At 39.7% G+C, this 23,354-nt stretch overlaps 1 protein-coding gene across 1 annotated transcript in view; it reads right to left on the bottom strand.

Moving 5' to 3' along the window:
* Positions 1 to 2,453: 2,453 nt before the first annotated feature.
* The window catches only part of MSH4 (MUTS-like protein 4), a 438,807-nt gene continuing 417,906 nt past the window's right edge, over positions 2,454 to 23,354 (bottom strand). Inside the window, exons 22-24 of the mRNA XM_089373522.1 lie at positions 3,348 to 3,462; positions 3,115 to 3,237; positions 2,454 to 3,025 (exon numbers count right to left, since the gene is read on the bottom strand). Of these exons, the coding sequence (XP_089229648.1) occupies positions 2,861 to 3,025; positions 3,115 to 3,237; positions 3,348 to 3,462 (403 nt within the window). The 3' untranslated portion in view covers positions 2,454 to 2,860. The remainder of the gene's footprint in view (positions 3,026 to 3,114; positions 3,238 to 3,347; positions 3,463 to 23,354) is intronic.

Below are 23,354 nucleotides of genomic sequence, written 5' to 3'. Positions count from 1 at the left end.
TTCACAAATGTTTGAAGTTGTCATATGAAGCATCTCTCTTCATGTTAGCCAACTTATACTTGTACAATAAATACCTTTTGTTTTTCCGTGTAACAAAGAACCCCACCATTGAGCTTGTAGGCAAGGGTAAGTTCTTCTTTACGGCTCAAGGTCGTCCAACATCAAGTATCAAAGGCATTATAACAATATACTCAATATGGGATCATCATGTCACTTGCAGGGATTGAACCTACGTGAGGAGGATAATGATTATTCCTCCAAAACACCTAAGATAACCCAACTGACAAGTACAATAAGTACCTTATCACAACCTTACTCTCCATAGGTAGGAGATTAACCTCTATATGAAAGATAGGGTAGAGTGAACTACTTTTAATTCTAAGATTATGTATTATAAAGCACCCATGGATTTGGTTGTTTTTCCTACAAGTCTCCCTATAAATGCTACTACCCCAAGCTTCACAACCATATAGAATCACTAGTATAACAAGTGTGTCAAAGAAACTTTTCCCGCAAAACCAAAATTCAACTTTTGTACAATGTTTTTTAAGATTTTTGAAAGATTTCCAACCTTTGCTAATCGTTTTTGCAACATTATTATTCTAGTTTAGCTTATGATGGATGTTGATTCCAACATATTTATATGAAGGGACTTCTTCCAAGTCATGGTTAGCATAAACAAACTTTGGGTATGTGGCATTTAAAGAATTGATGATCATTACCATTATTGCATATTTGTCTAAAGGGAAAGTAAAATAAGTCCCAATGTCTTGAATACCTTCTTAAACAACTTGATTTAGTATTTAGGTGAAGGATCCATATCCATGAATAAAAAGTTGTGAACTCTCAATTTGTTGAGAACGTAAGATTTTATCTACTTGTGTAATGTATAATCAAAATTTTACAACATATTGCAAAGTGAGACAAGAGGTTGTACAAAAATTAAATTAATTATGTTGAGTCACCCAAATCTCTCCAAAAAGTTGAAATGGTGATGCCTTACCCATAGCTCGATTAGGTTATACAATTATTTTGAAATTCCTAAGATCATAACCAATGATATCTCTAACATAACAAAAAAAACGCATTTAACAATTTCTTTCTAAATATCCTTACTACCAACACTAACTAGTTCATCTCATCTTTGTTTAGAGTTGTTCCAACCAATCTAAGAATAAAAAAATGAAACATTATAGCACTAAATCTACTAACCATAACAAATTACAAGTTTAAGAATCACATATCATGTATAGACTTAAAATATCTTTCTTTCATATTAAATACTATAGCGTGACACTATAAAACTATAAAACAAGTGTATTCCTCCCGCCATAAGATATTATTAGTTATTTTTTTATTCATATTAATTATTACTAAGTTACACATGAAAGAGAAAGATCGTATTTCCGAGAGTAGTTGACGTCATAAATTTGTTACTTTTCTATCAACATGGGTCTTTATACAAGAGTTCTACTCCTTCCACCATAAGAGAGTGATAGTCAATTTTTCACCATGTCATCTATTGTTGAGTTATACATGAAAGAACAAGACAATCTACAGCAGTCATTGGACTCACAATTTTCTTGCTCTTCCACAAACTTGGTCTCTGTAGATAGAAAGCTCCTCATTATTGTCTATCTATTGCATGGACTAATTGGTTAATTAATTTTTGTTTTAATCCTCCTATGTGATAGTTGCATAGCTTTTGTACTGAAAAGTGTGCGGTGCTTTTATAACTTATAAGGTGGGGGAGTTGTGTAACTTGTCTTACACTAACAAAAAAAAAAAATGAAAAAAAAAAACATCAATTGCTAATTGATTGCTTCAAGCAGAGTGAAATGATTTTATAGCTTGGCGGAGAGAAATTTGTATATTAAATCATACTAAAACATAAAATGGAAAAAAAAATGATAAATGTTAAAATAATTATAATAATAATGATTTTAAAAAATAATAAATAAATCTATCCTATAAAATGGAAAAAAATGATAAATATTAAAATAATTATAATAATAATGATTTTAAAAAATAATAAATAAATCTATCCTAAGCCTCAATCTATGAAGCATCTCTATGTCATGTTAGAATAATGACAATTATAATAATAAAATAAACTAAATAGATAAATATTCTAAACATAGTGATGATAATAATAATAATAACCTAACCTAAATCTATATTAACCTTGAATTTTTCTACCAAGGATTTTCTTCTTTGATTTTCTTAAATTCTTTTAAATACTTAATAGATTTGAGTTTGAAATGGATACAGTTGAAAATGTTAAAAACTGTAATAAAATAACTATCAAATTAATAATCACCATACCCTTAAAATATTTCTCAATTTATAAAACCACAAAAATCTGCATTACAGTAAGCATGAATGCCAGAACTAATTTTATTATTGAATCTTTCAAAGAATGTCATCTTGCAAAATACCAATTCCTCCGGGGCTTCAATATTACCTTATAACTCATGGATACGGTGAGACTAATTTTAAAATCATTCAGTTTGAAAGAACTGCACCCTCCTCTTGTTGATACCCACGGGATGACTTGAAAGTCAGCCAACCAAATGAGGACAGTAACGTTCCACCATGATTAAATCAAAGAAAAATCATTAATGCGATGGATGCTTATATAAGGTAATGTTTGCGTGAGGCTCTATGGGCCAATTCACAAATCCTTGGGAATAGATGCACATCTAAAACATTGATTTGCGAATTTTAGCAACTAAAGAAATGGTGACATTATTGGCTTAGAATGTTTCAATTAAGGCATGATTTAACACCACCTCTGAAAGTCAAGAATTAAATCAAGGTCCAAAAGAGGAATTTTTAATTGAACGTTGTGCTAAACTCACTATAACCTCCCATCCAGGAAACTTTCCTTCAAATTTTGGAGAGATGCACGAAGATCTTCTTCTGCTAAATTTCCATACTTTAGGCACAGCAGTCGTTGTGCAACACGATACTCCTTTCGAATTGAAAGATACTGCACATGGTTGAGTTCCAACCTCCCAGACTCCTAAGCCAAAATTGAAAGAAATATCTTGTAAGAATTACTGAACAGAAAAAGTCAAGAAAAATGATATCAGATGCTGAAGCTTCAAATACCTCCTCCACAATTTTACTTGTAATGTTTCTAGCTTCTTCAATAACATTGTTTGGTAGCCCAGAAACACCAGCTAGTAACAGACCATAGTGAGGGACACTCAGATGACCTTCTTTAAGTAAAAACTGAGGATTTTCAGATCAAAACTTCTTGAAGTTAATCCTTGATTGTTAATAAAGTAAAGCATGCATGGTTCTTATAAGGATGCTTCTCCTAAAAGTGTGTCGATTATAACCTTGAAATCCATTCTGTTATCTCTGACATTGACTTGAAAATGACAAACTTTGACATTTGGATAAATACTTGCTAGTTCGGAAAGGCGCTCCATGTGTGTTGCGAATATTGTATACCTGCAGTATGCCAATTACACCGCATCAGTTTCAGATTGTGTTTGTAGAAATAATTTCTTGGTGATAAGTCATTCAATTTTAGTTATATAAACTACTCTCAAATTATTTTGTAGACTGACTCCATCCTAAGGCTTCTATCCTCATGACCAATTGAATAGGATATCATAATAGTTAATCAAAAAAATATAGTTGCGTCATCTAAATAACAAGTACCTATGAACTACTAGCAGACATGCTCCAGTTGCAAGATGTATAAAATATCTTAAAGATCGACTCAAACATGTCATTGTGCTGGTTGCGTCATCCAAATAACAAGTACCTATGAACTACTAGTAGACATGCTCCAGTTGCAAGATGTATAAAATATCTTAAAGATCGACTCAAACATGTCATTGTGCTTGTTGCTTTGGATAGAAAACTTATTCATGCTGAGAAAAAAATTATTCCTAGTGAGAAAATCAATGGTCTATGAAATCCAATTTGTTTTATAGGTTCATGGTAGTCTAAGAGAATATGAGACCAGTACTAAGGATCATTGCAAAAACATGTATTGCAAGGGATCTCCATGTAATTATAGTTTGTCCTATGAAGGAAAATATCATACATCTTTTGTTTAAGGGGGGTGGAGGGTGATTCACATCAAGCCCTCCCCAGTATTGCTTGTCACTTCATATTAATGGAGGAGGAGGTGCCTTCAAAGTCCCTATGTCCTCCCATTAACCTCTTGCATGTAGTGCTAGGTTGTTACTTCCCTCTTCCTCTTAGATATTACACCCCCCAAATAAACTACACCACCAAGTTGAATTGTGGCAATGGATTCATTTTCATTGCAATGACAACCACAATGGTAGGAAACCTCAAGGTTGGAGGTGGGAGTTGTTGCCTCAAAATCTGGTAGGTCTTGTGAGAGAGCTCATAAGACAAGAACCAGACCATTACGGGAATTTTGGGGTCTAAAATGAGCCTCCTAAGGAAATTAATAAAACAATAGTTAAAATAATAAAACACGACACATGATTTTTTAAATAAAAAGAAAGGAAACTACTTGTTTGGGCACAGAGGGTTTTGTAGCAGTTTGCTAGAGCAAAATCCATGCCGGGTGGAAGAGAAAATGCACACATAGAGGGAGTTTTCTCTAAGAGGGTTTCTCGCTGTAGAAATCCAAACTTTCAGTTGCAGAGGCAGAACTAGCAGGAAGGACTGCACATCCCAAAAGGGAGTACGAGTAGCAGAAGCAGAGCCACAAGAAAAAGAGGAAATTTATGTTCGTATTCTCCAAATGTTTGAGTTTCGCTATTTTTTTCAGCTTTGCAAGGATGGTCGTACAAGATTGTCAGAGAAGGTCGTACAAGTTAGTCAGATTGCAGATCTGGACAACAGTTTGACTTCCAGTTGTCGAAGGCAGGTGTCGGAGGAAGTACGAGTTGTTTAGTACAAGTTGCAAAGCGAAGGAAGGTCCCATCCCTAGACTAGGCTTGAAAGGAGTTAATTGGGCACCAGATCCAGGAGGAGGAGTATGAAACTCTAGAGTGTAGGGTGGGCAGGATCCATGGAACAATAGCAGATCAGATCCAGTTGCTGCAGATTTCTCACATGGATCAGTATCCTTGCTACAGGAGCCCAACAGAATAAGTAGTAGGAGGATCACAGTGTCAGTAGATTCAGTCAGTCATTCAGATGACAATTGCATAGCTAGTTCCAGTCAATACCCAGGAGACAGTTGTAGAACCAGTTGCAGTGACACGAGCAATGTGAATTGCCCAGTTGCAGGATGCAGGAGCAGTTCCAGTCAGGAGATTCCCAGCGCATAGCTACATAATCCAGTTTCCAACGCAGGAGGATAGTGCAAGTGGCCAGAAGGGAGCAGAGAGATTTCCCATAGGGAGATTGAAACTTAGAGGGAGTCTAGTTTCAGAGGGAGCATCGAAGCTAGTACTTCAGGATCTAGGGAGATCATACTCATTATTGCAATAGTCGCAGCGGCAGTGCAGAAGCATTAGCAGAGCAGTAGCAACAACAATATGAGTAGATCAAATTTCGTGAATGTTTGCAGCTATACCTCCAGGAGAGAGGTGGGGCGATTTGGAGTTGTAGTCCCAGAGATTACAGAGATTGGGCAAGGTCCATTGAGGAATCCACCTCACCGATCATCACCTGGATATGGGGGTCCACAGTATTTAGTAGCAGGATGGATCAGTGTCAGAGATGCAGTCAGAGTCTAGAGTGACAGTTGCAGACTAGTAGCGGTCAGGTGCTAGGGAGCATAGTGAAGAGCATAGTTTTAAAAACTAGAACTGGTGACCGGAACAGTCCACTTAATAAACCAAGTTTCAAACCGGGACTGGTCAGATCTCAATGAACTCATTTTAAAAAAAATACATTAAATATTTATTTTTTAATGAGAAAAACTATTTTTAAGACTTAAAACCATGACTCCAAGCCAATAGAGACAAAATATGCAAAGTTTGGTCATCTATATACCATGTAAAGGTGAATATATCAAAATGGCACTGAGTGCAATACATATCATTGACAAAATACATAATCAATAAAGCTCTAAGTCCAAAAACAACGCTACAAGCTATGAGGCCATTGGCCTACTACAAGACAACAAGTCTACACATGATCAATCATCAAATTCATCACCACTACTAGACACAGGATCATCAACAGGAGCTACGTAGACTGGTTCATAGTCTGAAGATGCCTCAGCCTCATCTGCAACCTCAGTAGTAACACTGCCACCAATAATAATAGAAGTGTACCTAATGGAAGCACGAATTCTTCGAGTTGCACGACTAGTGCCTTCCATTGGTTGTTTTCCCTTGCTTGATGCGGCTACTAATCCTAGTTCTGATGGCACTACCAAATCTTCTTCAACGCCTCCAATGCCATGTCAATATCAAATCAACATCAAACACATGACCTTCAATCTCCTCCACCCATTCTGATGTTGGATCAATATCGTCCAACACAATGGGATCTAGATCAGGTGTTCTGTTCATCATTTGGTTCCGCCTTAGTCGAAGGTTGTATTGCACGAAGACAAGATCATTTAAGTGTTTTTGTTCCAAACGATTTCTCTTCTTCGTGTGTATGCACTAAAAAACTGACCAATTGCACTCACAACCTGAAGCACTACAAGTTTGGCTGAGGACTCTAATTGCAAACTTTTGCAGTTGAGGACATTGGCTGTCAAATGACTCCCACCAATGTGCTGCAAAGAAAAAGACATTAATTAGTAACTTAGTTCATTTCATTACTTATTTACAAATTACAAATATTTATAGATAATTTGAATTGTAAATTTCTAAACAATTTAACTTGAAAAGAAAAAAAAATGGAATTGCTTACCTAGTTGATACACATCTCTTGCCATCTTTACCAAGTTTTTTCCAAAGGTACTAGCTTCCATACTGAAAAGCGTAAGTTGTTTATGTATTTCCAACTAGTCTACATGGATAGGGACCATGCACTCCATCTCTAACCTCCCCATCCTACAGATCTCGTAGCCGAACTTTATAATGATACTTTGGGTTTAGAAAATACCCAGTTGCATGTATAGGATGATGGAGTTGATTGTTCCATTTGTCATCAATGATCTCCCATATACAACCATATTTAGCTAATCTATCCTTGTAAGTTGCCCGTATCTGTTCCTTTGCCTGATCCATAACCTCATAGATGTAGCCCATGGCCAATTTCCCCATCCACTATTCTTTGCACCTTGACAAGGGGCTTAGTAATTTTCACAAGCTCTGGAGACCTTTTCCAAAAATTATTATCAAAAACTTTCTTGGTGTCTTTTCCATCTTGTCTTATGAGCCCACCAATATTCAGTCCAGTCATTAGTAGAAAACATTTTTTGTAGGTTTTTTTGTTGAGAATTGAGACATTGTAATGTGAGGAAGTGAGTTGCAAATATCATAATTGCAGGCCTAACAAGCTCTTTGCCCCCAATGTTTTTCCTCTACAATGTTTTTTACCCACTCCACTTTGCCTATGTCCTCAAGCATGAGGTCTATGCAATGTGTAGCACATGGAGTCCAAAATATGGTCTTATATTTGGACTCAAGCATCTTTCCAACAAGAACATAGTTTGAGGCATTATCTATGATGACCTGCACAACATTCTACTCCCCCACTTCCTGAATAATCTCATCCAAAAGCTCAAATAGAAGGGTTGCATCCTTAACTTTATCAGATTCATCAATTGACCTCAAAAACATGGTTCCTTGAGGGCAGGAAAAAAGGAAATTAATGCTAGTGCGGTTCTTTCCATCATTCCATCCATTTGACATGATGGAACAACTTGTTTTGAGCCATGACTCTCTATACTCGGCCAAATACTCATCAATTGAAGAAATCTCTTTTTGCAAAAGAGCTCCCCTCAAGTCATGCATAGTAGGACCTTTAAAGCCCTCTCCTGCAGTGATAACAGAGTCCCACATAGCTTGGTAATAAGGTGAGAAAGCAGCATTAAATGGGATCTCTGCATCATAACACCATCTAACAATGTATTGATAAGAAGTTTCTTTGCATTGTTTTTTCCAATGTTGATCCGAAGTGGGTTGACAAGCTGGGTGGAAGTGGGATTAGCAAAGGTAGTGGTGACAGAGGATGAGAAATAACTTTGGATGTTTGTTCTCTTTGTTCCTTTAGATTGTTGTCCAAGAACATGAGGAACATAGTGAAAGGGGTCATTGGCGGAACGGATAGAAGAGGAGTCTTGAATCTCATAATCATCATACCCACTCTCTTTCATGGCTTCTAATAATTCCCTCTTCCTTGAAATTTCATCTTGGATGGTCTTCTCCCTAGCCTTATTCTCCTCAAAATTTTGAAAATTGGAAAGGTATTCTGCCCTAACAAGACCTAACACTTCATTTGGTGGTTCACATGGCTTTACTTGGCCTCTTATCCCGACCAAGTGTTGTTTCAATCTGAAAATACACCCACCTCCAATAGGTTTATTGCAAAATTTGCATATAATTTTTCCAGCAATCACATCACAATGAGCCCATGCAGTGTCCTTGGCTTTTGGAGCCATGTCGACTTGAAATAATTAAAATTTGCAAAGAAATTCGCCATTTAAAAAAATTGCGGCTAAGGAAAATGGAAAACCTAAGATAAATTTAGGAAAAACAATGCCTATGTAGCCGGTTCCCCACCACTTCGTGAGTGATATCCCCAGGAGAAAATTTTCTCCATGATAAGCCTCAACCGGCAGCCAAAAACCCCTTGCAGCGTCCTACTAGCTCGTTGTGCCATTTCTCTGCCACCTGAGCCAGCCATGTGGTCCCTCACCCACCTGTATTGATCGTATGTTTGAAGGTGGACCTCCCGAATTTAAATGTATGTCTTGTCATTTGGTAATTGAGTATTGGGTTTACTTATCTAGATACTTTTGGGTATGGATTGATGGGGGCATTTGGCGGAAAGGGTGGGCTTAGTTTGTGCTCTTGTCCCCTTGATCTATTTTGGTTGTTATCCTTGGATCTTAGTCCTGTGGGATCTCCTTTATTGACCATTTGGTTCTAGGGTGGTACTACTTGGGAAACCTCAGCTTTGGGTGCATGGTCCCACTCCTCTACCTGCATATATTATTCCCTTTCCACTCACTATACCCCATTCATCATTTCTCCCACCTGGGTCGACATTTCCATTTTGGATCCACATAGGGCCAACCTCCCTATCCCCTTGCCCCCACCTTGGGTCAAGCCCCGAATGATGCCCCAGAGATTGAAGCAGTTAACAAAAGAAGAAAAAAGCATAATTGGCCACATTTAAGAGGAAATTGTACCACAAAATGAAAAAGATAGTCGGGACAAAATAATTAGCACGTGGGCAAATCCAATACATGAGATCTACCCCAATCCATGGTCATCACCTTGGTTCCATATGTTGAAATTTCTAAGTATTACCCGTTAGAAATTTTATCTGTATTCTCTAGTTTATTTGGCCTACTTGTTTAATTACTAACAAGTTATTTACTCATATAAACACTAAAATAAACACAATACAATCTCAACCATCTACAGATCAACAACTGAAAGAAATTGACAAAGACACAAGTGACACCGTTATTTTTGGACAATCGTCCCCGGAAAAACCCAATGCAAAAAACCGGTGCAACAATTTTGAGGGTTATATTACTATGCAGTGTTTCTGAGTATAATTGGGTACCAAATTGGCTCACTCGACAGAGAAAAATAATCCGGCAGTAACACCTCTCTATTCGGAAGTAGATATTCAAAAAGTTTGCCCCACAAAACCCTCTCCAGCACAATCTGAAGCTCAGCATCATCCCAAAACCCTCTACGTTAGCCCTCTGAGGCTCTGTGCAGCCTCTATGGCCCTCTGCATCACTCATGCAGCCTCTGCGTGGATGATGCAGGCCTTTCTGGCCTCTACATAGTCTCTTCTGCCTCTGTGTGGCTCCCTCTAGCTCAGCGTCTGCCTCTCTACCTCTGCGCTAGTCTTCCGACACTATCTCTGCCTCTCTGCCTTGTACTCACTGCCCCTCACTGCGAACTGATCACTGATTTGATTTCTCTTAGCAAACCCCGCTCTAGAAAATCGAATGACTAATCACTCCGGTGTCTCCTCCAATTGACCCTCAAACCTCTTCTTATACTTTTCCTATTGGTCCTTCAATGACCGAGATTACATCTCTAATCAATGACTAAGATTAGATTTCGCTTGATCCATGTCATTTGGAACATTCTAACCTAGTTTTATATTAATACACACTAATATTTTATTTTTCCTAAGTTTAGACTTAGGAACTCCATTAAAATATTAATTATTTTAATATCTCTTTAACCAAATAGAATCTGCCCAAACCATTTCTGGGTTTTGGAGATCTGATGTGCTTTAGCCTCTCCACCAATTTTCATGGCTAGAGCACATCCGATGCTACCCCAAATCAGCACTCCCTCTTAGCGAGGACTGTGCTCTAGTAATACTCCACACTGAGCATCACTCTGATTATACGGCACCGTACCTTTGCTGATGCTCGGCCTCCCTTCCCAACATCCTCTACACTGCTACATCCTGTAATGCTGCCCATGGCTCTACCACTTCCACGACTACATCTGTACGGCAGCTCCCTCTTCATCCGTGTTATTGTTGGTCCTTTCTCCCAACACTGCAACCCCCTCTCCATGATGCATCGTGCTACTGCTAACTGCTACTGCACTGCAACTCAGTTACTGAGAAGTAAGTAACTGATCCACCCAACTACTGACATCCCTATTAGGCTAGAAACACTCCCAATGCTGAAGCACTCTTTGCCGCTATCTCGTGCTCCCTCCACTGCTTCTGCGCTGCTACAACAACTCTGTGCCTCTCACACCATTGCAAACCTCTTTGTGCCATCCTACATTGCTACAACCTTCTCTATGCTTCCCGCACTACTACAAGCCTCTTTGCGCTGCCAGGGACTTCTGCACTTCTAGCACTCTCCGCCGCTTCATTTGCATCTGTTTCTACCCACATCCGCCATCCTGCTACTCTCATTTCGGGGCTCCTGTAGCCAAGTATAATCCAAGAGTTTAAGTACCTCAAGGATCCTACCCCTCATCACCTGTAATCCTCCTGACTACAGTTCGATGTCTCCCCACCTCTTCTCTAGAGGTACATGAGCACTCATGGCACAATCGTCGTCCTCCTCTACCTCGTTTTCCGCCTCCACTGGCGCTACCTTGGAGTTAGACGCCTCTCCCTTATTCTTATTCCTCAGACACTAGTTCGCATAATGCTCCAATTCCCCACAGTTGAAGCACTTTATCTTGGAGAGGTCCTTTTTCTTCCTCTTCCCATGCTCTCCCGCAGATGCCAAAGCTGCATCCTCTTCCTCCTCTTTCTTGACCCGGGCACCTTTGCTATTGCTCCCCGTCTTGGTTTGCTGTCTAATCTCTCTTTGGCAAAGAGTTGCCCACAATTCTTTCCATCCTAGAAGATTCGCTCTGCCTAGAATACTCTGGACGAATGTCTCCCACTCCTCGGAGACTACATTTAGGGCGGTCCTCACCATCAACTCTTGATCCGGCGTGGCCCCTATAGAAGTCAGCTGGTCTCGGATCTCCTTCAATCTGCTGAGGAAGTGATCTCTCTGCGCCCCATTCTGCATCTGGTATGACCGCAGCTGATTCTCTAGTAGCATCTTCCTCTGCACGGAAGTATGCTGATACAATGTCTTCAAGGTGTCCCACATTTCCTTTGCCGTCTCCTTCTCGGAAATATGCGGGACCACATGATCCTTGACCCCATCAAGGATTATGCAAACACCTTTTTGTCTTCTATCATATCCCTCACAAAGTGATACTGAACATCAATGTGCTTTGTCTTTGAATGGTAAGCAGGGTTCTTTGCCAAGAAAATTGCACTTTGGCTATCACAGTCTATCCTTAAAGCTCCCTGTACTAACCCCATACTTGAACACAATCTCTGCAACCAAACTGCTTCCTTGCTTGCATGAGTGGCTGCCATGTATTCTGCCTTTGTAGTTGATAGTGCCACTACAAATTGTTTCTTACTCATCCAACTAACTGCACCTCCAAATAGGTTAAACACATACCCACTTGTAGATCTTCTCTGATCCAGATCTCCAGCCCAGTCTGCATCAACAAAGCCATGAATATCCCAAACTCTGTCTAATCCTAGTCTTCCTTGGTAGCACAAGCCATAATCACTAGTGCCACACAAATACCTGAAAACCCGCTTCACTGTTGTCTAATGCTCCTTCCCTGGTTTTGACATAAACCTGCTCAATACTCCCACTGCATGTGCAATGTCTGGTCTAGTACAGACCATCGCATACATCAGGCTACCGACTGCACTTGCATATGGAACACGGGACACATCCTCTTCCTCTTCTTGTGTCTTGGTATATTGTTCAACAGATAACTTTACACCTACAGGAATAGGAACCTTCACCAGCTTACTATCTTTCATATGAAACCTCTGCAGTATTGTCTCGACATATTGTTTAGTCAATTTAGTATGTCCTAAATTGATGCATTAATTATCAATCTGGGAGTCGTAAACTGATGAAGTGTGGCGCACTATATGTGCAAGACAACTTCTTTCTTACTTTTTATTGTTTTCAATTTTATTTTGTTTTTGGGGGTTTTATCTTAGTTTGTCTCCTAATGCGAATGGAAATCCTATTCCTAAGTTTTAAGAATATTTTAGAAAGCAAGTATGGATACAGATTTTAAGGCAATTATGTCCTTTATGATGACTTCCAGAACTTAACACTTCAGAGGATCTCCAAACATGCTAGTGATGAAATTAGTACTTGAACAAGAATGTAAATGTGCAGCTATTCAAATCAAATAAATGATAAACTATTGATCATGAAATCACTATCTCTACTGCTCATCTAAATACAGAAATAAAAATTAAGCTATTGCACTCAAACAAATCAAAAACTGCAAACTAATAAAAGTAAAACCAATTCACTTCACTTATAGTCCGATAGCTCGCCAAGTAGCTTTTCGGGGTTAAACCATGGCTCTAGAGATAACGTCAATAACATGAGGAATTGATATCTAAATTACCTACTTGCAAATGAAAATAAAATCAAGTCACTTCATTTATAGTTCGATAGCTCGCCAAGTAGCTTTTCCGGGTTAAGCCATGGCTCTAGAGATAACGTCAATAACATGAAGAACCTGATATCTAATTGCAGAAATGAAAGTAAAATCAAATCACCTCACTCATAATCCGATAGCTCGCCAAGTAGCTTTTCGAGGTTAAGCCATGGCTCTGGAGATAACGTTAAATGACATGAAGAATTTGATATCTAAACTAACTATCAACAGCAAATGAATAACACTGAAATCAAAGCATAACCGAAATTGAAAGCTAAGAAAAACAAAGTCAGCAGAGAGGTCAATCTCATGTCACTATTTATTGCAAAAATTGTATGAAAATGCCCGAGCCTAGCCTATCCTGAAACACACTGATCAATGTTAGCACAAATATACAATGCTTGGAAAATCATGTACAGGTGAAATATACACAGGTGAACAAACTACGAAATATCTACAATGGAAATAAGACAATAGCATATGAAAACTTTACAGAAATAAAGAAACGAAACCTTAGCCAGTAGGGGCCCTCTGCACGGCCTTGGTTAACATGTTGTCAGTCCAAAATTACGCTCACACAGTCATATAAAACAAAGTCTTGTTATATTGCAAAACAGAGGAAGGATCCTCTCGTTACAACAGCAGGACCAATGTCACGACACAGTACATGAACTAACAACAAGATTACATAAAAAACTAGCTACATGCGTTTGCAAACACGTTATTTATAAAGGAAATTACATAATTGTTTTTCCTATGGAACACCTTCAGCAGAGGACACGTAAAAAGACAGTACCTGTGAGCTTAGCGTGTTGGTTGCCGTGATCATTCAATCTACCAAAAGGTGGCTGTTGGATTTGCGTCGTGGAGGTAGTTTACGGCTGTCAAAATGAACCCATGGATCTAGGAACGGTCTCGGACCCTTCACATGTTGAAACAGAGACCTATTTGCTGTAGAACTCCTCGTTTGACCATCGTTTGACCAAGGCTTTCCTCTACGAATCTGGATGAACCAATAGGACTTGGTCCATGTCCAGATCATTTCTGAACTGCCCACGTGCTTTGTTTTGCTTGCTGACACCTGCAACCTAGAGATCAACAAAAATAGCTGCAGAATCTCAAGTCAGCTGTGGAAAGTGGCTGCATTCCGCAGCTGATGAGCAAAATCTAAGTCAAATAGCAAACACAAAAACATAGTTAGAAAACCACTTGAATGCACTCTCAGAATCAATATGTAATGATCTTTGATAGCTTGTGAGGCACTGGTGAGGGGAAAAAGTCTAGAAAAGTGTGTAGAAGAGATGTAGTTTTAGGGCTCAACACATACTTCCTCTGGTTTAACCAGAGCTTTCTCTTTGCTCGATCTCTTTCAATTTCCATGCCCAAAATATAGTTTGCAGCACCAAGATCTTTAATGTCGAATTTGGAGGACAATTGGGTCTTCAAATCCTGGATAATTTCTTTGTCATTTCCAACCAGCAACATATCATCCACATATAAGACCAGATAAATAACACGGTCACCAATTAATTTAAAATACACACAGTGATTTGCTTTGCTTCTGGTGAAGCCAAGTCCCCGTATAAATGTATCAAATTTCTAATACCACATCCTTGGTGATTGTTTTGACCCATATAGAAACTTATTTAACTTTCATACCAGTTCTTTCTTACCTTCACCACAAAGCCTTCAGGTTGCTTCATGTAGATCTCTTCTTCCAGATCCCCGTGAAGAAATGTTGTCTTCACATCCATCTGTTCTACCTCAAAATCAAAAGCAGCAGCAACAGATAAAAGTAATCTAATAGAAGCTACCTTGGCAACAGGAGAAAAAATATCACCAAAATCAATTCCTAGCACCTGGGAATAACCTTTTGCTACCAACCGATCCTCATTGATGCTCAGAGACTACTAGCGATCTACTTTTGGGATGATGGTGATATGCTCGGTACATTATGCCCAGCAGCCCCCCATAAGAGCCCCACACTCTTGGCAAGTGTCCCAGAACTTGTACGATGTCATGACAGTATTCATTTCACCACTCGGACCCTTGTAGAGGATCTGCAGGCATCTCTGATTCATATGGAGACCCATGGGGTCATTTATGTGCCCTTAGACCCACTCGAACCACCACAGGTCTACTACTTGGAGAACAAGAGGCCGCCCCTTGTCCACCATATTCCGAGGAATTTATTCCTCAGTATGGCACTTCAAGACATTATTAGGCCTTTGGAGGGCCTCACGACATGTACATATTATTATTTGGCCCCTTGTGAGGCTTATTTTTACACTTGTGAGCTAGTTTGGTGGGCTTGTCACCAATAGGGGTTTTATTTGCACGTTATTTTATCATTAGGGGCTAATGTAGGCCCATAGGCTAATTCAAACTCCTTAGAAGGCTATATATTGATGTTAGATACATTCATTTAGATGTTCACTTGACTTGGGATCTCTCTAATCATAGAGAACTTCGCATTTTTCCTTGCAGGATATTTTTTGGAGATGGATGAATTTTGACGCATGGATTTGGGCTATTTTTCTTGTCTTGGAGCTTTGCCTTGCAAAGGAAATGCTAGTTGGATATATTCTATAACGTTGTAAGTAAATTTTGAAGTTGTTATTCTTGTTGTGGCATACTGCTAAAATTAGGGCTAGTTGTTGCATAATTGAAATGTGGAATTAAGCATGTTTTAGCTAATTAATGTATGGGTCAATGTTATATGAATGAAATGTCCTAGAGATTATTTGTCTCGATAAGCTTGCATCATTTGCTTTGAAGTATAAATGTTTGAAGGTCACTTTTCTTCTCTTTCTCTCAACATTGGATGAAGTTGACTTTCCGGGCCTTCTTGATCAAGAAACCAAGTTCTTACTCATCATCATCCTTGACTCCATATCCCCAAGTTTTAACGACCCTCCTACAATTACAAACATAATGTGAATATTAGCATGTATACGAGTCATGCATATGATAGCTACATATGCATACATCACATACACGACACTAGTATACATACTGTCTAATATTGGAAAATATTTAAATTAGGTTAATAAATAAATTATCAAAGTAAATCACTAACTTACCATAATATAATAAATATATCAAGTGAAGTCTTTGATACATATCACTCGTATATGTATATATCTATATACATAATTAAAGGAAATAAAATATAAATTTAATTTAATTGATTTAATTAAATAAATAAAAGAACTTATTTAAATATTTAATAAAGTGAAATATTAAAACTACAAATAAAACCATGAATGCATTCATGAGACATTATATTAACTAAACAAGACCCAAATAAACATAAAATAACACTTATCAAATTAAAAAGGAAATAATAAAGGTGATGAGTCACGTAAGCTATAAATACTCTTTAAATGTAAGAGAAACAGAGAGCCTAAGGCATTGCAGGTGGCAAGGAGTAAGGAAGAGCCGAGAAGATATTGTGCAGGGGCGATGGAGAGATGGGGACAATCGAATGAAGCATATAAAGGGGTTGAGGAGGCCATAACAAGGGGGAGAAGAATTTTTACAGAGAGGAAGAATTTTGAACAAGTTAGTATTGAACGAGTTGAGCTTTCATTGTTCTTGAAATTTTGGGCAGGGGATCTAGAGTACCTCAAACTGGAAGTACTTTGGAGTTGGGTACTGAGACTATACCCAGTTCGGCAGGGAGGTTTTGATCACTTGGTAACGGGAGAGGGAACAGGAGTGAGAGTCCGACAAATCTAAAGCATCTTCAACCACAAAAACCCAGGTAAGTACTGAAAATCAAATTGATAAATTTTGATATTCTGAATGGTTATACTATGGTAAAAATTTTGAAATCTAGGGCTTTACACAAGTGAATTAGGCACTGATCCCTAAAAGGGTGGTCATCCCCTTCACCTTTTTCCCCTTTTACCACTTTTTCCCAAGTCTAGCCCTCAAAGATCACCTAGGGCATCAATTTCACAGGAATTGACCCAAGGAAAAAATTTGATCTCCTATAGGCTACTGCATTGGTGGGTCCCCTTCCTATCCAAATTTGAGGCAATTCTAACAGTGGAATCTACGGGAATCCCAAGCCCTAGCCCTAGGACCGAATTTTTCCTAGGCATCCCCAAGGCTAGACCTCAACAGGATCAGTTCACCCTTTTGAAGTAAACATTCTTGTTTGGTCCTTTCCTTTCACCTGGTCTAGGATAGGAACACCATTGGTTGCTACATTCCATCCCCGAGCCTGGGTTGGGTCCACTTGGCCCCATGTGGTCCCACTTCTCAATAATGATTACTTGTCAAGGACCATTTTGGAATCCAAGTTTCCCAATGATTATAGGGATTGAGAACCTCGTCTATAAATCTATTCCTTCTTCCTCAACCCTCCAATCCTCACCCCTTACCCCTGGAGGAACAAGTCCCTTGCTTAAAGAGAAAGCAAGTTCCATTCTTCACTCCATCCTTGGGAAAGGGTTTCCAGGGTCACTTCCCACCTATCCATTGACATATAGTTTACAAGTGATCCCTACACTACCGAGACTCCTCCCATCGGTGAAAGTCCATTAAGAGCAGGGAGACTTAGCTGTGGTGACAGTGGGGTAAGACTCCACCATTGCCCTTAACCTAACAGTTTCCCTCTTAGGAACCCCTTTTATGTCCCCTGCTGGTTTGAGTGGTAACATTTCTGGCGCCATTTCCAGAGACGAAGTAGGTCTGCTTCCTTGGTGAATCATCGAGGAATTGATTCATTGATGACATTTCTTAATATTCCTCTAGCGATTCCATGATCTCCATCTCAAGATGGAAGGCCCTGAGACACTAACCTATCATTGTAGAGAAAAACATGAATCCTGTGTCTCTTTCCTTGATAGGAAGCTCAAGAGGCTAAAACATAAGCATAAAATCTTCGTGCCTCTCAACCTTTCAAAAGTGATTGGGGCACTATTCACACCCCTGCCCGAAGATGGTGACATACCTACATTTAGTGGGGAGGAGGATCCTCAGGAGCACCTTCTAAGAGTTGAGGGCCTGACATGTAGGGAATCTTATAATGAGTTCAACCACATAATTGCCTTTGCCACAAGCTTCATAGGAAAGGCCCATGAATGGTATTTTTCCCTTCCCACATCATCTATATCTTCATGGGAGGAGTTTCTTGAAACATTCGAAAAGAGATGGTACCGTGAAAAGGATGTGGTTCAATTATACAAGGGGTTCTTGTCTATTGAAAAAAGGAATGATGAATCCGTTTCCGAATTCAATCACAGGTTTAATTATGTCATTCATGCCTTCCCATATAACTTAACCCCTCCAAAAGAAATAACCTTGGCGGTGTACCTGAATTCCTTCATAGGAAAGCTAGCTTTTGATACCTGAAATAAGCAACCTGATAGCCTCTTCCAAGCCCAAAATATCATATTTGACCTTGATCAATCTATGAGGCAAACATCTATCAACATGCTCTGGGTCGAGGAATATAGTTCATTCGATGATGAAGATCTTTCCCCTAATGAAGAACATGCTTTACCCCAACCATCCTCCGAAGTGAAGGAGAAGCCCCCTGACCCTATCTTAAAGGCCCCATTAAGGATAGCCTTGGATATAAGCAACCCATTCTACATCACCTTTGGATTAAATGAATTCACCTTAAGGAATTGCATCCTAAAGTCTGGTAGCCCCTATCAACATCATGCATTCAAGCATTATGAAAAATCTAGGACTCCAACTTTCAAGGAAAAGTTTCTCTAATATGATTTTGAACTCCAACAAGCTTAAGGTATGTAGGATCATGGAAAGGGTAAAAACCTTTCTTCATACATATCCGGAAAAAAGATTCTCCATCAATATAGTTGTGTTAGGAACCCCTCCAACATGGGGAATGATTGTGTCCAAAATATTGATTGAGGATCTCAATCTGTCCATGAATGAAGATGCCTTCATCTTCTATCTCCCATGGAAAGAAAACTCTTATGCGTCAATTCCTAGACATGAATTCTCTGCCCCTATGATTGCCTCGTCTCACGAAGATGAAAGTAACCTAAAAGAAGAGAGTGACAACATTGGGGAATGGAGGCTCTTCAATATGAACATGTTGTTGCCCCTCCCCATCTGGGGTTATGGGTAATGTACTTTGATGGGGCACATTCCAAATCTGGGTCGGGGGATGGTGTTGAAATTTCTAAGTTAACCCGTTAAAATTTGTATCTGTATTCTCTGGTTTATTTCGCTACTTGTCTAATTACTAACAAGTTATTTACTCATATAAACACTGAAATAAACACAATACAATCTCAACCATCTACAGATCAACAATTGAAAGAAATAGACAAATAGACAAGTGACATCGTTATTTTTGGACAATCATCCCCAGAAAAACCCAATGCGGGAAAAACCGGTGCAGCAATTCTGAGGGTTATATTATTATGCAGTCTTTCTGAGTACAATTGGGTGCCAAACTGGCTCACTCGACAGAGAAAAATAATCCGACAGTAATACCTCTCTATTCGAAAGCAGATATTCGGAAAGTCTGCCCCACGAAACCCTCTCCAGCACAATCTGAAGCTCAGTGTCAGCCATCCTGACCTCTGCGTCAGCCCTCTGAGGCTCTGTGCAGCCTATATGGCCCTTTGTGTCACTCTTGCAGCCTCTGCGTGGATGACGTAGGCCCTTCTAGCCTTTACGCAGTCTCTTCTGCCTTTGCGTAGCTCCCTCTGGCTCAGCATCTGCCTCTGCACTGGTCTTCCGGCCCTATCTCTGCCTCTCTGCCTCGTACTCACTACCCCTCGCTGTGAATTGATCTCTGATTCAATTTCTCTTAGCAAATCCTGCTCTAGAAAATCGAATGACTGATCACTCTGGTGGCTCCTCCAACTAACCCTCAAGCCTCTTCTTATACTTTTCCTGTTGGTCCTTCAACGACCGAGATTACATCTCTAATCAACGGCTAAGATTAGATTTTCCTTTATCCATGTCATTTGGAACCTTCTAACTCAGTTTTATATTAATACCCATTAATATTTTATTTTTCCTAAGTTTAGACTTAGGAACTCCATTAAAATATTAATTATTTTAATATCTCCTTAACCGGGTAGAATCTGCCCAAACCATTTCTGGGTCTTGGAGATCTCATGTGCTTTAGCCTCTCAACCAATTTTCATGGATAGAGCACATCCGATGCTACCCCAAATCAACACTCCCTCTTACTAACGATTGTGCTCTAGTAATACTCCACACTAAGCATCACTCTGATTATACAGCACCGGTACCTGTACTAATGCTAAGCCTCCCTGCCCCACATCCTCTGCACTACTGCATCCTGTACTATTGCCCATGGCTTTGCCACTGCCACTGCTACATCTGTACGGCAACTCCTCTACATTCGTGCTATGGCTGGTCCTTTCTCCCAACACTGCATCTGCACTGCAACCCCCTCTCATCATGTTGCATCGTGCTACTGCTACTGCTATTGCACAGAAACTCAGTTATTGAGAAATAAGTAACTGATCCACCCAACTACTGACATCCCTGCCAGGCTAGAAACACTCTCGATGCTAAAGCTCCCTCTGTCGCTATCTCGTGCTCCCTCTGGAAACTCTGCACTGTTGCAGCACCTTCGTGCCTCTCGCACCACTGCAAACCCCTCTATGCCATCCTGCACTGCTGCAACGTCCACCGTGCCTCTCGCACTACTGCAAACCCCACTGCGCTATCAGCGACTACTACACTGTAGCACTCTCTGCCGCTTCATCCGCATCCATTTCTACCAACATCTGCCATCCTGCTACTCTCACTTCGGGGCTCCCGTAGCTAGGTATAATCCAAGAGTTTGGGTACCTCAAGGATCCTGCCACTCATCGCCTATAGTCTTCCTGACTGCAGCTCAATGTCTCCCCACCTCTTCTCTAGAGGTACATGAGCACTCATGGCACAATCGTCATCCTCCTCTACCTCCTTCTCCACCTTTGTTGGCACTGCCTTGGAGTTATTAGAATAATGCTATTTTAGTGTTTAATGCTCATTCGGATGAGATGGTCTGTGATCTTATTAGCAGTTTCTTAGAAGAAACTTGCTGTTTCTATTTCTTAGTACAAACTTGCTATTTCTATTTCCGTCAATACATTTGTATTATTTATTGAGCTTCATTGCTCATTGTAAATCAATTCAATTCATTCATTGATTATGGTATCAGAGCTAGGGTATTTTTTTCGAAATAATATTTCATTGTGTGAAAAATTTTGTGTTTCATTTCGAAATTGCTCTCTAGGGGTTTGAATTTGCTGCATCATTGCAGATGCCATTGTTTCAACTAAGTTCTTGCTTTCACGTTGTTTGACGTTGTTCAAACTTGAATTTTTTTTACCAAGTGGATTTTTTTGTGCGAGGAGTATGAAAATATTTTTTTTTTGATACGGAGACGAACTTAGAGCGATTCTTCGTTTTAACTGACATTGGCACATGTTGATTCGAGGACGGGCTTTGCTTGGGGTTTCATCGTTACCCTATTCGTTCCTTCGTCGTATCCGAACTCAAGTCGCAGTTTGAAAAACCAGTCTTCGTTGGATTTATCAGCGGAGGAGATATTTGCACAAAATAAACCTCCTATGACAGACATTGCAAAGACATGGAATTATCAAGTGGAAAGTCCTTGAAGGTGTCGAGCATCAGTCCTTTGACGAATTCTTGGGGCTCATCCGTGATGCCGTATTTTTCCACTGATCCACTCACTTGGAGGCCTCGATCTTGATTTGATCGGCTTTCTTGGACCCTTTCTAATCTTCCTATAGGGAAGAAGCCCATTAGCTGCAAATGGGTGTATAAACTTTAAAGTGAAATACAAAGCTGACGGAACCCTAGACAAGTATAAGGTTCGCCTTGTTGCTCGAGGGTTCTCACAGAAGGAAGGCATAGACTATGAGGAGACCTTTGCTCCTACAGCCAAGATGAGTACCATACGGCTCGTCCTTGCCTTAGCAGCTCAGTTCAGTTGGAAAGTCCATCAGATGGATGTAAAGAGTGCTTTTCTGAATGGTGACTTACAGGAAGAAGTCTACATGACGCAGCCTCTAGGATTCAAGGTTGCCGGTCAAGAACAGAAAGTCTATAGATTAGTTAAACCGGTCTGAAACAAGCTCCTCGGGCTTGGTACATGAAAATTGATCAATACCTAACAGATCATGGCTTTCAGCGGAGTCCATCTGATGCAAACCTGTATATCAAGCATACTGGTGATGATATTCTGTTTGTGGTTGTCTATGTGGATGACCTTATCATTATTGGCAGCTCAGCACATTTGATCCATGGGATCAAATAGGATTTGTGCAGCACTTTTGATATGACAGATTTGGGACTTCTTCATTACTGTTTGGGGGTTGAAGTCTGGTAGACTGAGAACAACATCTTTCTCTCTCAGTCCAAGTATGCCAGAAATCTTGTGGACAGGTTCAGAATGCAAGATTGCAAACCTGCCACGACTCCTATGGAACCAGGGCTCAAACTTTCAGCTCAGTCATCCTCACCACTTGTGGATGAAACTTTATTCAGGCAATTAGTAGGCAGCCTCATCTACCTTACTGCCACTAGAACTGACATGGAAGGAACAGCCGATCGCTGAAGCTACTTGGGTTACAGAAGACATTCTACAGAAATTGGGCAAATCTGTAGATGAGCTCATGGACAGGAGCCCATGAAGAATTTTGTCCTCAGGAGTCTGATGCGGGAGCATGTGACTCAAAAATCTTCCAAATTATTCCAAAAATAAAAAAAAAATCTACAGGCAAGGGAGTGGGGTCCTTTAGCCTGCAATTTCTATGCTTCCTTAGTTAAAAATAGAATAAATTCTAGCAATAAATCATGCTATTTGTAACAGAGCTTTTCAAGCTTTAAATCATCCTGTAAAGCATGCTTTTCTTTGTATCGGATAAGGACCGAGAGGGCCTATCCTTAATTATAAATAAAGAGGCAGCGAAGCTCTCATCAGACAGAGGAGAGGGGCGAACGCCATAGTATTATTTTGAAAATTTGTTCTCTCAGTGTCTCTTATTAAACGACTCTGTAATATGCATGTGTAGATTATTGTGTGGCGCTTTAATAGTGTTGAATCGGTGACTGGGTTTCACATGCTACCATACTGTATATTAACCATTGAAGTCATTTTCCCTTTCGTTTTATGTTTATACAGGCTTTGAATTTCAGTTGCGCATATATTCTGGTTATAGCAAGAACTCTTGAAATGCCCATTAAGTGACTTGGAAATTTATAACTGTAAGTTCTTACCATCGAGGTTCCGAGACCATATCGGCGTCAAGA

This window comes from Pinus tabuliformis, chromosome 6 (genome assembly GCF_031772625.1).
Source record: "Pinus tabuliformis cultivar Carrire ecotype Pingquan chromosome 6, CPIR1, whole genome shotgun sequence".
NCBI classification, from domain to species: domain Eukaryota; kingdom Viridiplantae; phylum Streptophyta; class Pinopsida; order Pinales; family Pinaceae; genus Pinus; species Pinus tabuliformis.
Note: the sequence above shows the minus strand (reverse complement) of the source record. Positions and strands in the feature narration are given on the sequence as shown.